Here is a 17517-nt window from a genome sequence, read left to right on the forward strand (position 1 = left end):
TGGTCTGGAGGGAATTTGATAAAGCTTAGTTCGTACTGTAGAAGATTGCATGGGTTATTCCACTAGCTTTAGGTATTACCACTGTATGAATCTGGCTTTAAGGGAGTTACATGCGGGTCATTAACTATTGTTTTGTATTTGTGTGTTTATCTGTTAAGGGAAATAGTGTTCATTATTTTTTTATTACCAGAACGCCTCTTACTTCAATGTTAATGTCTTGTTTAAACTTTAAATTTGTGTTTGCTCATTTTGTTTGTATATGTTCTTTACTAACACATGCAAACACAATCTGTTTGATGTTAATTGGTGTTTTATACATAAGAAGCAGTTGATATGCGAAGCATATTAAAGGTAAATAACTACATATCCGGCAACCTGTGAATATCCGGGTTAGAATTGTCTTCGGCAACCCATGCTTGTCGTGACTGACGGGGTCGGCTGGTCAGGCCCGATGACGTGGTTTATGCTTATGATCGTATCCCAATTGATTGTCTGGCACTGGATTGTCTGGTCCACGCTCGATTATTTACATACCGGCGTCAAAAGGTGAGTGAGTGAGTATGGTTTTACGCCGCTTTTAGCAATATTCCAGCAATATCACGGCGGGGGGACACCAGAAATGGACTTCACACATTGCGTCAAAAGGATGGAATATTGCTGATTGTGATGTAAAACAACAGACGTACACCATGTCTGCAGGAAACGATGACATGCATCAACCAAGTCAGCGAGTCTGACCACCCGATCCCGTTAGTCGCCTGTTACAAGCATAGTCGCCTATTATGGCAAGCATGGGCTGCTGAAGACCTATTCTACCCTGGATCGTCACGGATCGACTGAGGAAGGTGTTCATGTTAAACTGCGGCATGGCGGCTCAGGTGGACAGCAACATGTAACCGGACTACTACAAGCAGCAGCACACGCACACGCACACCGTGTGACATTACACCCCATTTCAACTCACTCTGACATGTGCGTCCACCCAGAGAGCGGAAGGTCCGGGGTTCGATCCCCGGCCGCGTCATACCAAAAGACGTTAAAAGATGGTACTTGTTTTTTCCCCGTCTGGCGCTCGGCATTTAGGGGCTAAAACGAAGGACTGGTCGGCTCGGAGTCAGTATACTGTGTCCGAGTGGGGTATTCATGTTAAACTGCGGCATGGTATCTCAGTGGGCCAGCACTATAAATCGGCATCAGTCCGGTAGTACAAGCAGCCACGCACACACGTGCATGCACGTCGCTATATAAGTGCAATAATCTTGGACGCGACGTTAAACCCAATTTCACCTCGCCTCACTCTTACACGTCCAGGACCTACTTCTTCCCACATTTTAAGCTGACAAACCGTGCTCCAAGCGGCGTACAACCCAAGACAACCACGCTGTTGTCTCCACCTTGCAGACGAATGCCAGATCAAGGTAGATCTGAGGCAGACCTTTTGGTGTCCATATGTTAGAATAGCAAATGTAAAAATATCATCAATCCAAGGCGAATTTATCGATTCCGCGATCGCGGAAAGATTCACAGAAAATGTAACTCGCAGAATGACTGCAGAATTGTTTTTTTATCAATCAGTATACTACTAGTACTTTTCAGTTTTCTAACTCGAATCATTTCGCATATGATTCAAACATACACACTATGATTCTTGATATAAAATGAAATCTGAAATAGATATTTTTCACTTTTAAACGGGCCGCCTCCGTGGTCTAGTGGCAGCGCGTCCGCCCGGAGAACGGAAGGTTTCGGGTTGGATCTCCGGCCGCGTCATACCAAAAGTCGTTAAAAGATGGCAGTTGTTGTTACCCTGGCTGGCGCTCGGCATTAAGGGGCTAAAACAAGGACTGGTCGGCTCGAAGTCTCAGTGGGCTTGCACTATAAATCGGCAGAAGTCCGGACAAGCACAAGCAGCTACACACACACGCTCCAATTGTTGCTGTTAATGGAGATATGGGATGGATTCCCCCGATAGGTAGACAGTGGATGTGTATTGTCGTTTTACTAAAATGTCCCTTAAATTAAATAAGCGTTTTTATGTGGTCTGAACGTTATGCTGGTGTACGTGTGAAAAACTGAAATTTTCGTGTGAGGGCAAAGCTGAACGAATGGGGTCTGAATATTTCTGAGAATGTTAGCGTGAAAAGTGTAGTTGTACGAGTGGATGATATATGCATGGGAAAGTATGTGTCTGATTGGAATGAACGGTTATGCAAGCCTGGCGGAAGAACGGGTGGTAACAAATTACGTACGTATAGGATGTTTAAAGATTGGTATGGATGTGAAAGTTATGTAAGTATGTATATGCCTCGTTCTTACCGCTCTGCCTTCTCCAAAGTTAGATCAGGTACTGCTAGGGGGCACGGGTGGCCCAGTCGTCTAAGGCGCCGCGATTCGCTTTGCAGAGTTGCGTCCCTTGGGCACGCCAGAAACCTATGATTGTGGGTTCGAATCCCGGTTCGCCCCGATTATGTTTCTAGGTTTGTCAGCACCATACCCGTGCTCGTGGGTTTCACCAAAGTGGTAAACGTCTGAGACCTGCATCACTTCGGGCTTTCCTCCCACATTTAGCTGACACGCCGTGATATAACTGGAATACTGTTAAAAGCGGCGTAAAACCCAACTCACTCACTCACTCTCTCAGGTACTGCTCCCCTGAAGTTGGAAACAGGCAAATATACGAATATGAATGTGAATGAAAGAGTGTTTTCAGTGTAAGGAAAGTATTGAAGATGAATGTCATGTAATGCTTGATTGCCCTGTGTACGATGATTTGCGTGAAAGTTTATACGAAAAGGTGAGTTTTAGCTATCCCAACTTTCTAGAGTTATGCAATACTGATAAACTTATTGTACTTTTTAAATATAATGTATATTTTACAGCCAAAACCTGCATTTTTATTCTCCAACTAAGAAAAAATATTTTATATGGCTAGTTACGGGTAGTATATTTTCATACCCCTTTTACACCAATATATTTATGCTGTACATACTGTGGTATGTTTTAAGTCTCTCGTAACCCTTAACGGGTGGCTCACTTTTATGTCCTTTTATATGAATTTATGTAATTATTTCTGTGAGGTGAGACTCAAATAAACAATCTGTCTGACTGCATGCACGTCGCTATATAAGTGCAATAATCTTGAACGCGACGTTAAGCCCAATTTCACCTCACCTCACTTTTGAACGTTCTTGTGGTATTATGACTACCTGAACTATGTTTGCATGTAACCATAAATATATAGCACCAGGTATTTACATAATTTTGTCTTGTTCATTTCAATGATAACTGTTTATCATTGATAATAATTTGGATTCTAGTTTTAGAAAAATCTCTTCGTATTGTTTTTTAGGGGATGTGATTACGTTCTTGCCGCAGAATTTACCAAAATAATTTGGTAATTTTTTACCGCAGACTGTTCATCTGAATTCATCTGCTGCTGAGGAATAATATATTTGTTCAGTAATATCAACTCAGGAGTCCATGGCATGATACAAATATAATAATTGGCGTTGCTTACACAAAGTGTAGTGTATACAAACACACCCTCATATTGTCACTTCTCTTACAGATGCGGAGATGGAATCGTGTTCAACACAACTGATGGCTTTGTGACTAAAGGCCTGACCACCAGGAGTCCCTACTTTCAAACATTCGCCATGGGAGGGGACCGCAGCATGCAATTCGAATGTAACTTCACACTGTGCAGCAACAACTGTGACGGGGTAGGTTTCCTACTGGAGCTACAGTGCTGACCCGCGGGTGTTCCAGGGATGGATAGGCCTTAGTCTGTCTTCCAGACCCCAGACAGTAAATTAAAAAAGGAGTGCTCTCAGGTCTAGAATGAATTGGCAAGTCCAGATTGCGTCTGCTCTGACATTAAGGATTTATCTGGGCTCCATTTGGACTATATATTTTACCGGCGTCGATCGTTGCTCGCAATATCAATCGCGGGATTGATCCAAATGCTGCTGTCATATGTCTAGAATATTGACTACTGCGGCATAAAACAAATTTACCTGACATGGTATGGCGTTGGGGTAGATATTTAAACGTTTAAAGCGTTCGAGCCGCCATAATGCTGAGATATTGCTAAACGGCGATACTCATTCACTTACATACGTATTGAACCATCACTGATCTTGGATATTTAGCAATGAAATATTTGGTGCTCAATATTGCGTTTAACACCACAGACTCACTCACTAATGACCTGGGCCCTGTTCCACAAAGCGATCTTAGCGCTAAGTCGATCGTAACTCCCATTCTTTAACACTGACTTACTACAGTCATAGCGCTAACATCGCTTTGTGGAACGGGTCCCTGGTCTGGCTCCACACTCTTTCGGGTTCATAACGTCATGAGACCGCCTCCGTGGTTTAGTGGTAGAGCCTCTGCACGGAGAGCGGAAGGTCCGGGGTTCGATTCCCCGTCCGCGTCATACCAAAAGACGTTAAAAGATGGTACTTGTTTTTACCCTGTCTGGCGCGCGGCATTAAGGGGCTAAAACAAGGACTGGTCGGCTCGGAGTTCGTATACTGTGTCTGAGTGGGGTATTCATGTTTAACTGCGCCATGGTATACCAGTGAGCTAGCACTATAAATCGGCATCAGTCCGGACTAGTACAAGCAGCCACACAAACACACACACGTGCATGGACGTCGCTATATAAGTGCAATAATCTTGGACGCGACGTTAAACCCAATTTCACTTCACCTCACTTCATAACGTCATGTATGCACAGAAACAAAGCTGGCTCACGTTCGTGATAATTGCATGTCTACCGTCGTTCTCAATGAAGTATAGGGGCGTAAAGCTTCTGCTACAAGCAACACATCTTAAAACAAGTGGAACTCACTTGCCCATGGTATGGAGGTCTTGGCAGGTTTGCGTAGACCTCACGCGGTTCAGAGCACATTCATTAGAAGTTGGGCGACTTTCAAATTGTTGTCCAAAGGAATCAAAATCTGCAGTGTTTTACACTGATGGCCTGATCCTGTTTTAAAAGGCTATGCTGGGATTCCTTGTTGTCATTCCGGATTAGTAAGAACACGTGTGTTAATTTAATATTTAGAAAACATAAATATAGCGACAAAACACTTTTTATATCCAATAGAAATCTCTCCGTAAAGCAGTCGATTGTATGATTCCGAATGTCATGAGCTTGTGTTATTAAATATTAACATCAGGTTTTCCCGAAAAGGTGCTCGTATCCAGCCCCACCGTTGGCACCCGTCACAAAGACATGCAAAGGCAAGTCAACTGTTCACCTGAAAAAAAACACGGGAACATGTGGTACATGTAACAAACAATTGCAATGAACTATTGTGACGGAATGTTTACAGATCTATGATCGACAAATATCCTTTATTCTTTCTTACACTTACATGGTGTTTAGTTCATGATCAGAGGAAACGAAAGATCTTTTCATTTTCAAATTTGACCAACAGTGACAAAAAATAAGATCGATGCAATTCCCTATTTGACTTGTGCCATAATATTCCCCCGTTTTTTCAGGTGAACAATTGGCCTGCCTTTGTATGTGTTTGTGACGGGTGCCATCGGTTGGGCAGGATACGCTCACCTTTTCATTCTCACCAATTTTGCGAACACCTGGTATCATCACTATTTGATAGTACATGATGATATAGTCGCAGTCGTACAATGGACTTATTATGATTGGAAATGGTTTTGTGGCTTGTATTTCCATATGATTGTATAGGCGGTCGGGTAGCCTAGTGGTTAAAGCGTTCACTCGTCACGCCGAAGACCCGGGTTCGATTCCCGACATGGGTACAATGTGTGAAGCCCATTTCCGGTGTCCCCCGCCGTGATATTGCTGGAATATTGCTAAAGGCGACGTAAAACCATACTCATTCACTCCCATATGATTGTATAATGTGTGACTAACATATGAGAAGAATAGTTTAGATTTAATCTTATTCAGATGTTAGCAAAGACGTCCTGAAAAAATTAACAATAGGATTTTGTACATAGCTTAGCCCAACAGCTATATTTGGTGTGATAATATATTAAGCTAGGACGTAAGGCTGCTGTGCTGTGAATGTTCGTCCAAACATACGTCGTATTAACGATTTGCTCATTTTTCATATCAAGCGATGTTTTACTGTTAAGGGATTAAAATTTGATCAAATTTGATCAAGGCATCAACACTGGATTTTCAATATGGCCGCTCGATGTAGCCATCTTTCTTTTTTTTATAAATCAATGAATCTTCTCGCCTTCTTGAAGGGGCCCGAGGCCTGAAACGTGATGGGACTGATGGACATCATATGTCATTCCAAGTTTTGCATGAAATATGGCAAGCAGAAGAGATACAAAACAAAACGTGCACATTCGTCCTGAACATCTTTTCCCCAGAAACGGAATTTGGAGCTTGTCGGTTCTTACCAATGGTTCCCCGATTTGTGAAAGAGGTTAGAATATCCGAAACTACGACAGCCATATTTATGATCATTACTCGGTCATTTTGCCTGTAGAAATGGAACACATTCAGTGACACAAAAGCAGGGTTTGATAACTTCCTGTCCAATAAGTAACCAATTTCCAAACATGTTGGCGCCCAATCGTGAAATTGAAACTTCTTACATATTAGCTTCTGTAGTAATTGCCAATAGAACATATTTAGGAGAAGTTACCATACTTATGTGAAATGATGGATTGCACGGAAACACATCAAATACCTGGGCTGCTCCTACTTATGATTTCTGAAAAAAACCTTCGATTCCGTTGACAGAACTTTTATGATGAATGTTTTAATTTTTTTCAAAACTTTCGACCGAATATACATAAATGAATTTCAGTTTTTTTAAGGAACGGAATCTCCAGTTTTAGCAAATGGATTAAAGTAAATTTGTAATAACATGGGGCTGCCGCCAGGGAGATCCTTCTCGCTATGCATATTTATCTAATGTTTTGCGGTCCTGTCATTCTGACATGAAATACGAAGGTAAAGGCATTAATATAGGAACTGTTGAAAATATATTGGGACAGTTCACAGATGATACAACGATGACATTGGACAGTACCGAAAAGAAACTACACAGATCTAAACTTACATAGGTTTTCTGGACGAGATATTAAAGTATGGAAAATCAGACTGATATGAATTGGATCCCAAAAAAACCCAGATAAAAGCTTGTAATGAATGGAACGTAGACTGGCATCGTTTAAGCTTTTGGGAATTAAATTTGATGTAGACTTATATGAAATGACTCAACTTAATTACACGAAAAGCTTGAAAAGATAAATGGAGAAATGAACCAGTGATCTAAATGAATTCTAATCCTTATGGGAAGAAATGTTTTCTGAAACTTTTACTTTTGTCCAAACTTAATCATCTATTTTCTATGTTCCAAGCCCTTTAGATAAATTTAATAATTTTATATAAAAAATGCTTTAAATTTATCTGGAAATTACTAAAGATTAACTTAAAATACATCTTATGTATTTAACACGTAGATTTGGAGGTATTAGTGCTCTTAGGTATAAGAGAGATATATTGCTTGGTGCAGCAAATGTACCACCACATCCCCATGTCAACGATTAAGCATAATCCTAAATACAATCGACACAGCAAGCAAATTGAATGGATTTATGGCCATTTTTCTGCCATGTTTGTGCAAAATGTAATTAGTATTTGTTTAGTTCATTGTGGAATTCGTTTGTAGCAATATCTCACATTTTGACATGTTTTTAAATTGTTCAAAAGCCCTATTTGGCTCTGAAAACTTTTTTTATCTTACTTTTTGGATTTTGTTATGGAATACCAATACTGACATCAGCTTTTGTTAAGTTGCTATTTTTAATGGCATTTGAAACCGTTGATGGGGCACGGGTTGCCCAGTCGCCTGGGGCGCCGTGATTCGCTGTACAGTTGCGTCCCTTGGGCACGCCACACACCAATGATTGTGGGTTCGAATCCCGGTTCGCCCCGATTATGTTTCTAGGTTTGTCAGCACCATACCCGTGCTCGTGGGTTTCACCGAAGTGGTAAACGTCTGAGACCTGCATCACTTCGGGCTTTCCTCCCGCATTAAGCTGGCACGCCGTGATATAACTGGAATACTGTTAAAGCGGTGTTAAACACTACTCACTCACTCACTCACACCGTTGACTACATATGCAGGTGAGCTACAGTGCAGTGGCATATTCCTGATATATAATCTTAACGATGCCGAAACACGAGAGGGTCATAATCAATGTATCATTCTGTAATCAACCGCCCGATTGATCATCCAGTACCAAATGACTTATTCTTTGTCTCCAGCAACACCCACTTATTTCGAAACTTATTGGGAACGTGAGGCAATAACTTACTGAGCAAGCAGGCATCGCATCGATGTATGGAAGTTAATAATGTCGATTCTGCTTTGTTGATTCCATCTGCATATTTGAGAGCTGAAGGTCTTAGACGACTGGGCCACCCGTGTCCCCCTATATGCATATTAACCTGTGTGGGCTGGCAATATAGAAACGTATAAATCCGGGCTAGCACAAATCACGCACGCACGCACGCACGCACGCGTTTAAGTGCAGCAGTCTATAACGCGATGTTAAACCCAATTTTCCCTCGCGTCCATATTAATTGGATCGTGAACCACGTGCACAATGGTATTTTATCGTTTGTCAAATCGGTAACACTATATATTATACAATAATTTCATGTGTTGGAGTGGAATGGTAACGGCTGTCGTTTGTCATGCCCAAGACATGAGTTCGAATCCTGACGGGGACCCAATGTGTGAAACCAATTCTTGCCAATAGACATGGAAGGTTGCAAAATGCGTCTTAAGCACTAATCCTCTCGCTTTCCTGGTTGTGTGATAATACATTTGGATAATAAATCTGAACACTAATTGTTCGCAGTAGATCATTAAGTTTTACGGCTTATTGTTGACCTGATGCTACTTACTGAGCCTATTTCAGAGTTCCTGCATCAATGGAAGAAAACGACGATCTCAACAGGTTGAATCAAACAAAGAAGGTATCGTACTTCAGCTGTGTATAAATAACATTAGTATGGATGGCAGTTACCATCTTTGTGGTATGTTATTTGGTGGAAGAGAAAAGACATAAATATAATTCAACAATGATACAATCTGTTTGAAAACAAATTCAACAACCATTAGACTATCCGTGCATGAAAGCACAGACAAGATAATTGGAAACGACAACCTAATTTAGAGTGAGTGAGTTCGGTTTGAACATCATTCTGGTTATATACTCCGGCGTATCAGCTCAATCTGAGAGGAAACCCCGAGTGATGCATGTCTCAGATGTTTACCACTTTGGTGAAATCTACGAGCACGGGTATGGTGCTGACAAACGTAGATACATAATCGGGGCGAACTGGGATTCGAACCCAAGATCACAGGTTTCTGGCGTACCCAAGGGACGCAACTGTGCACAGCGAATTGCGGCGCCTTTGACGACTGGGCCAACCATGCCCCACCTAATTAAGAATGACACACTTTAGGTTCAGAACATTATATCCTTCTGCTCATAGATGCGATCAGTGGCATCTATTTGGACACTTTGTGGACTGTCATAATCTCATACACATGAATCTCTTCAATGTTTGCTTCAGACAACTTGTTCGAATTGATGGCACAGACCATTCCGATGACGCGGCCGAACGTTGGCAGGGAGCCACGGCATCACCCAAAAGACGTTCGAAAAGGCGCCGTCAGAAGGTCTCTGTTGAGCAAACGCTGAGAATTGTTTATTTTACAACACGTTGATTTGTTGTTTTGGTAATAAAATGAAAGTTACAATTTATCGTATTTGTGTATTGTGGTGGTAGAAGGCTTAACGCTCTCTTTAAGAGTGTCAGCCACCGTGGACACTGGATCCAGTGATTGTCATCAAGAAAGGGGCGGTCGGGTAGCCTAGTGGTTAAAGCGTTCGCTCGTCACGCCGGGGACCCGGATTCGATTCCCGACATGGGTACATTGTGTGAAGCCCATTTCTAGTGTCCCTCAGCAGTGATATTGCTGGAATATTGCTAAAAGCGGCATAAAACCATACTCACTTATTCGCTGTTCTATTTAAAAGAACGTCGCTATATAAGTGCAATAATCTTGGACGCGACGTTAAACCCTTTTCACCTCACCTCTATTAAACAGAATCTTGGAATACAATAAGTTGTCAATGGACAGGTACCTTTAATCTATGTACGTATTATTTCCCACAAGGTATAATTTTGGGCTAAATGCTTGTGAGTAGATCCCCTATCGTGCATGTTTGTTTGTTTAACGCCGCACTCAGCAATATCCCAGCTATATGACGGCGGTCTGTAAATAATCGAGTCTGGACCAGACAATCCAGTGATTGACCTCATGAGCCTCGATCCACGCAATTGGGATACGATGACATGCATCAAGCAGGTCAGCGAGCCTGACCACCCGATCCCGTTAGTCGCCTTTTACGGCAAGCATGGGTTGCTGAAAACCTGTTCTACCCCGGATCTTCACGGGTCCTGTTGTGCATGTAGTAAGACCAGGCATCATCACTATACATTTGATAGTGATTCATAAACGCATGGTCATACAGCAGTCGGAATCGCACAGTTGTCTCTGCTTTTAGCAGAGATGTTTCGATTATGGAAATATTTTTGTCATTGTTTAATATGTTTAATAGCATGGAATGAAACTATTAATAATGTTAAAAATTCTTCGATTGAGGAATACATATTTAAGCATAGAGACCCCACTTTTATAGGACATGCAACATTATGATGAAATTCAAATTTAATCATGGCATTAGGACGAGAATAAAGCATATTAGCTGAAAAAATAAAAGGAGATATATTTCAGGAATAGAACGATGATCGAAGTGAAAGCGTGTTTAGCTGAAAACAAGTTGATTCATAACGAGCGCAAATCTTTTATCTCTGTAGATTTGGCAAACATGAAACACCTCATATCTCAGGGACTTCTTTATCTCTTAGTCCCTCTGGTCCCACTTGAACCCCTATTTAATTACTTGTTTAAAGGATTCACACACAAGGGCCGAGGCAGACGAGTTGTTGTAAGTTCAGTTTATCTGCTGATTGTGGATCAGTGACACGCTCATGTGCACAGCCCACTGAACGCCGTTTCTTGTCCTATTTCTCCACAGTGGCCTCGGCAGAGTACCTCATCAGTATTACTGAAGGTTCAAAAATAATGATTACTGGAGCAGCCTCTTGGTGATCTGGTATACACGATGCACAACACTCCGTTATTCACAACTTGTATACAGGACTATGCACAACTTGTATACACGACTATACACAACTCGTATACGCGACTATACACAACTCGTATACACGACTATACACAACTATATATACACTGCTTGTATTCACGACTATACACTGCTTGTATACAGGACTATACACACCTCGTATACAGGACTATGCCCTGCTTGTATACACTATACACAAATCGCATTCACGACTATACATCGCTTTCATATACACGACTATGCAAAAAATCGTTTTCACGACTATACACCGCTGTATACACAACTCGTATACAAGACTATACACAACTCGTATACACGACTTTACACCGCCTGTATACACGACCCTGCACAACTTATATACACGACTATGTACAACTATACACCACTGGTTGTATACACTATACACAAATCCAATAACTGGATCGAATCAGGGGAACATACCCAAAATCAGTGCATCCTGGCACATCTGAGGGAACCCAAACTGTACAGCAGCTCCCAGTAACGTTATGGTATGATCGTCCACATGAGATTAGACTTTTCGCAACATTTCAGAAATTCAAAGCAAACCTAAAGACACATTTGTTCAAAAAAAGCTTTCCAGAGTGACATTTGAATGTATCGCTTTGAACATGAACTCTAAATGGAGGCTAGCGCATTATAAGTGTCCATTATTATTATCATTAAATAGTATACACATTTCGAATATCTTCATTGAACAGATCTTCTTATCTGCCTGATCACAAGTACAGCTATAGTCTTGATTTGTTTTCTCACATGTCAGTAAAAATTTGATCAAGTTTACAAAACCAAAAAAAACGTTTCCAACGGCGTAAATTTGCTAATACAATTTGTGCAAATATGGGCACCACATGTGTCCAACCTATACTGACGTCAGAGGCCACGGGTGACCCGGTGTTACGTCCCCTAGGCGTGCCAGAACCTTTGATCGTGGGTTTGAACCCTGGATAGACCTGATTATATTTCTAGCTGTGTCAGCAACAAATTCGTGCTCGCGGGTTTCATCCAATGGGTAAACTCTAAGATTTGCATCACTACGAGGATTCCTCCCTCAACAATCAGCAGGCACGCCGTGATATAACTGAAATACTGTTCCATGAAACCAAAGACGACTTGACATCCAGGCTACTTATGTCCATGGACATAAATCAATCGTTTCTGTGTTTGAAGCATTAAGACAAATAAGTCTCATTGCATTACCTTTTCTTATCAAACGAATCTACAAAGTTTGCCCAATGAAGTTCTGATACTGAATTCTTGTGTTGCAAAGACCTCTTCAGACTTGACGACTCGAACGAACTACCGATTTTCATGATTGACCTTCGAAGTCATGTTTCTCAAAGAGGACAAGGCAAATGCCGTGTTAGTTTTTGCAACGTACTTTGTAAAGAGCACGTATTGGTACGAAATGAAAACGTTAGTCGCCGACGTAATTTCGATCAATGTCGGTCCACTCCATCACGTCCCCCACCCTCTAATTGAAATCGGAAAGCTATTACGGTAAAGCTTTGCTTAATGACAACGGGATCTTGGACAAAAATCTAATATGCGACGTCGCTTAGACGGGACTTCAAATCTCTCAAAAAGAATTCGCAGCAACTTAGGGATCGCCGGTCGACAGTGTCTGTATGGGACGCCATACCCTCGCACGATGAACTGGTTTTATCGTCCCTTGAATAAACTGAAGATGTTTCCAGACGCCCCAGACCTCGTTTAATGGGTATCCATAGATGGCTCTTTCAGAACCTCAGTGAGAGGGACTTCTTATGTCTGAGTGGTAACGCTCATGAAATAAGTGTGGCTACGAATGAAATTCTTTTAAGCTTTTAAGTCCATTGCATTTCCGTCGGTTGGGGTCTGAAATTAAACACGTTTCAGTAGTGTGAAGGTTGTTTTTAAAGGTTGTGGGTTCTAGTGGTTTATAGATAAGAACATAAATACATAACGCCTAAGATGATAAAAACGACAATGCTATAAACTGAGGTGCAAAAGGTTACAAAAACGGTGAACACTGTAAAATTAATGACAGTATTTCTCTGATAGTTCGATGATGAAATAGCTCAAAAACGATAAATTCATTGTTTTAATACAACAAGCATACTTCCTTGATAGTGTACTAAAACAGAAAAAAAATATCTAAAAGGAAAGGCCTATGATGCGACTATGCTTGTAGTAAAAGGCGACTAACGGGATCGATTGGTCAACCTTACTCACTCGGTTCATGCAGGTCAGCGTATCCCAATTGCTTGGATCGATGCTCGTGACGTCAATCACTGCATTGTCTGGTCCAGACTCGATTATTTACAGACCGCCGTCATATTGCTGGAATATTGGTGGGTGCGGCGTTGAACAACAAACAAACAAAAGAAAGGCATATATTCCTCGGACATAAGACAGTGACATAGCGCTCGTCCTTGTTACAACTGAATACTTTTACGACTGACGGATTCGGAGTCATGTTCACTGACTTGGCTGATGCATGTCATCGCAACCCACGCGCGTAACGATCCGGGTCAGAGTTGGTCTTCAGCAACCCATGCTTACCGAACAAGGCGATTATGCTTGTAAGAGGCGACTGAAAAGATCACGTGTCAGGCTTACTGACTTGGTTGATGCATGTCATCGTATCCCGGGGTACACTGTAAAACTTTGCCGTAAAATATACGGAAACATCACGTGAAAAAGCAACGGTAGGATTCTGTTGTGACACTTGTACGCTTGAATGTCGTGAACGTCAAATATTTTACGCCATTTCTCTGCATCTAACGATGTTTACGCGACGCTACCGTTTGGTCCCAAAGCATTGTGGGATACTGCTATCCACGCTGCCGCCATTTTACGTTGACCTTGATTACCCTGAGAAGACTGCTGTCGCAAGACTCATCTGTTGGTAATTTGTACACATACGATGTATAGAGTATGCAAATCAAGGGTTCACATGTTTATTATTTAGGTTTTCTATGTTGTGCCTCTGTATTTTTGTTCTTGACAAATGGCATTGTGTATCATTGCAAAGAATGTAATTTTGAGACCTGTATTTTACGGCAGTATATCAGACTGTACCAAACTTTTATTTTCCTGTTGTCGAGACCTTTGTGTAAGAAAATTCCGCACGTCAACTGCGTTTCGGGCACACGTATTAAGGGTGAATGTATTAGATCACTGACTTTGTGTGCTGGCCATTAGGTGCCTCACAAGGGCAGTGTGGGTGTGAATCTCGAATGGGACCCTACCAAAAACACTTCTAGAATCTTTACTTTACTAAAAATATGTTATCCCAAAATTAACATTTGTTATATTTGAACACTTTCTAAATGGCATTGTGTGTTCATACAAATTGATTGCCTGTTTCGAAATTCAATTTATTCCTAGATAGAACTTCCCCATAAATAATTCCTTCTTAATTCTGAATTATATAATGAGAAGTAGAGCACAGCTAAACGGATGATAGTTTGTCATTTTAGTCACATGTAGTACATTTAGTATTAAAATGTGAAGCTCCAGTATAAAATGCGTATAAAATGCACTCTGCACTGGGAAGGCAAGTTTTGGTCTGTGTTAAAAGATAAATAAATTAAAGAAGACAGTACTTTATTCGTTAAAATCATAATATTACATGATACACATCTCTAAGTGATTGTTTAGTTGTAATTTTAATATGATTCAGATATTTCATTGGCATCAACCCTGATAGAGGATCCAAAGGGAACCAAGGGAAGAAGAAGAAGAAGAAGAAGAAGAAGAAGAAGCCTAAGATTAACCCCAAGGTTCTCAGTTTGATAAACGCTCTTGCAGATTTTGAATGGCTGGAATCAGACCCATAGCCTGTTCAAAATGCAGCAGATATTTTGTTAAACTTGAGGAAACATGAGTAATGCTCGTGAATGCAGCATGCTTACTGATATTTCAACAAAGGAATTTCGTTCAGAATTGTAAGAGACAGTTTTGTTAACTGAAAGTCGTGATTTTATTGTGTTAGAGTTCAACATTTAAGTAGAGAATTTCACTGCAAACCGACATCTTACTGGCTTTCAGATTGAATATTTGAACAGCCTGTAGGATCAATTAATGAAAAGAAAAAGTTTGTACAAAGAAGGTCCCATTCAAACTCTTTCACTCATTGCATGCTCATGATGCTAGTGACGAGGTCATATCGATTGATTGTGTGTCATTTAGTAAAACATGATTCGAGATTCTTTGAAATTCATATTTCCAGGTTTCTTTTGCGCAGAATATATTAGTGTTAACACTTTTTTTTCTTTTTGAAAGTTTTCAAAACATAAATCTTCTGGGACCATCATCCATGTTAGTGTAATTGGATTTACTGCAACACAGGACATTGGCTGGGTTGTGTTCAGGTTGTGTTGAGCAACTGTGCAAGAGACATTCCATGTCTTGGAAATGAGTGAGTGAGTTGGGTTTAACACCCCTTTTAACAGTATTCGGCGTGTCAGCTTAATGTGGGAGGAAAGCCCGAAGTGATGCAGGTCTCAGACGTTTACTACTTCGGTGAAACCAACGAGCACGGGCATGGTGCTGACAAACCTAGAAACATAATCGGGGCGAACCGGGATTCGAACTAACAATCATAGGTTTCTGGCGTGCCCAAGGGACGCAACTCTGCACAGCGAATCGCGGCGCCTTAGACGACTGGGCCACCCGTGCCCCCTGTTTTGGAAATGGAACTCTGGTTGTGTTTGGAGTCATTGAAATAAGATTATTTGTTCATGTTACACATGTTGCCTTCACATCCTAGTTTAGACAAATTCAGATGGATTAGTTAGTTATATTGTGACAGACTTCATGATTATTAGTAAACAATTGAACATGTCTACTTAGATATTTCAGAATTTAAAACAGATGGCCATATGCTACTCTTCACATACTTGAAGGTTCACAGAATATAAGGGGGCGGTCGGGTAGCCTAGTAGTTAAAGCGTTCGCTCGTCACGCCGAAGACCCGGGTTCGATTCCCGACATGGGTACAATGTGTGAAGCCCATTTCTGGCGTCCCCCTCCGTGATATTGCTGGAATATTGCTAAAAGCGGCGTAAAACCAAGCTCACTCACTCACTCACAGAATATAAGGACATTTCATTTTCATGTCAGTCTACAGTTGCTATTCACACAATGTTGTGTTTTCTCATTTCCCCCCTTAAACTGACCGAAATACAAAAGGGTATATCTACCGCGATGTGAACTATTCTTGACATTGTAATACTAACTCTGTTGTAAGAAAAGAATAGTTTCACACTACAAACAATAAAACATGTATCATCTGGTTTAAAGATTCTACCAGCACAGTTGTATCTTATTTATTTGAACAGAATGTTCATCACCATGCAAGATGGATCTTTAGCAAAAGGATTGTGGCTGTCGCTTCAGCGTGTAAACAAGACCAAATTTGGTTGGTTGGTTGGTTGTTTGGTTGTTTTACGCCGCACTCAGCAATATTCCAGCTATATGACGGCGGTCTGTAAATATTCGAGTAACAACTGGAGCTTTACAATTGTTATAAACAAGTCATCTTGTTTAAATGATAACTTTATTTTACCGTATATGTACTGGAATTCTACCGGCAGCATGGCTGCCAAACTTTTACCGTAATAATTCACGGTAAACTTTTACAGTGTAGAATAGGTCTTCAGCAACCCATGTTTGCCGTCAAAGGCGACTGTGCTTGTCGTAAGAGGTGACTCACAGGATCGGGTGTTTAGGCTGACATGGTTCATGCATGACATCGTATCCAAATTGCGTAGTTTGATAGTCATGATGTCAATCACTGGATTGTCTGGTCCAGGCGCTATTATTTACAGACCGCCATCAGTGAGCTGGAATACTTGGTGTGGCGTTAAACAATAAACAAACAAACAAACAAACAAACAAACAAACAAACTAGGTCTTACGTAGAAGGTGAAAAGCAAATGGATAGGTTCCCGTTATCCAATACATGTAAGAGCAAGTAAAACTAAACTGAAAGTCGGTTGTATAAATGAGCTACCTAGCGCATTTGTATCACAGTGCCCATCGGCGTTGAACATTTCTATCAATCACCAGTTTGCCTACTTTACAAGTCCAAGTCACACCATTCATCCCCTCGCTGAAATTGAGTGACGGCTACTTCCGTTGGCATAAACCTGTAAATACTAATGGCCTCTTCGATAGCATAGTTTGAGCGAAACAAATTGCACTGGACATTAGGCACCGAGAGCATAGAACGTGGTGCCTGCCTATGAATAAAGATTCCGGAAG

At 41.1% G+C, this 17517-nt stretch overlaps 1 protein-coding gene across 1 annotated transcript in view; it reads left to right on the plus strand.

Annotated features, from left to right (window-relative positions):
- Positions 1 to 9735, plus strand: part of LOC139475607 (vitelline envelope sperm lysin receptor-like) — a 46129-nt gene extending 36394 nt beyond the window's left edge. Inside the window, exons 8-10 of the mRNA XM_071258795.1 lie at positions 3569 to 3722; positions 8947 to 9004; positions 9608 to 9735. Coding sequence (XP_071114896.1) covers positions 3569 to 3722; positions 8947 to 9004; positions 9608 to 9735 — 340 coding nt within the window. The remainder of the gene's footprint in view (positions 1 to 3568; positions 3723 to 8946; positions 9005 to 9607) is intronic.
- Positions 9736 to 17517: the final 7782 nt, after the last annotated feature.

Source organism: Haliotis cracherodii, unplaced genomic scaffold (genome assembly GCF_022045235.1).
Source record: "Haliotis cracherodii isolate W230 unplaced genomic scaffold, xgHalCrac1.p SCAF_3, whole genome shotgun sequence".
Classification (NCBI taxonomy): Eukaryota; Metazoa; Mollusca; class Gastropoda; order Lepetellida; family Haliotidae; genus Haliotis; species Haliotis cracherodii.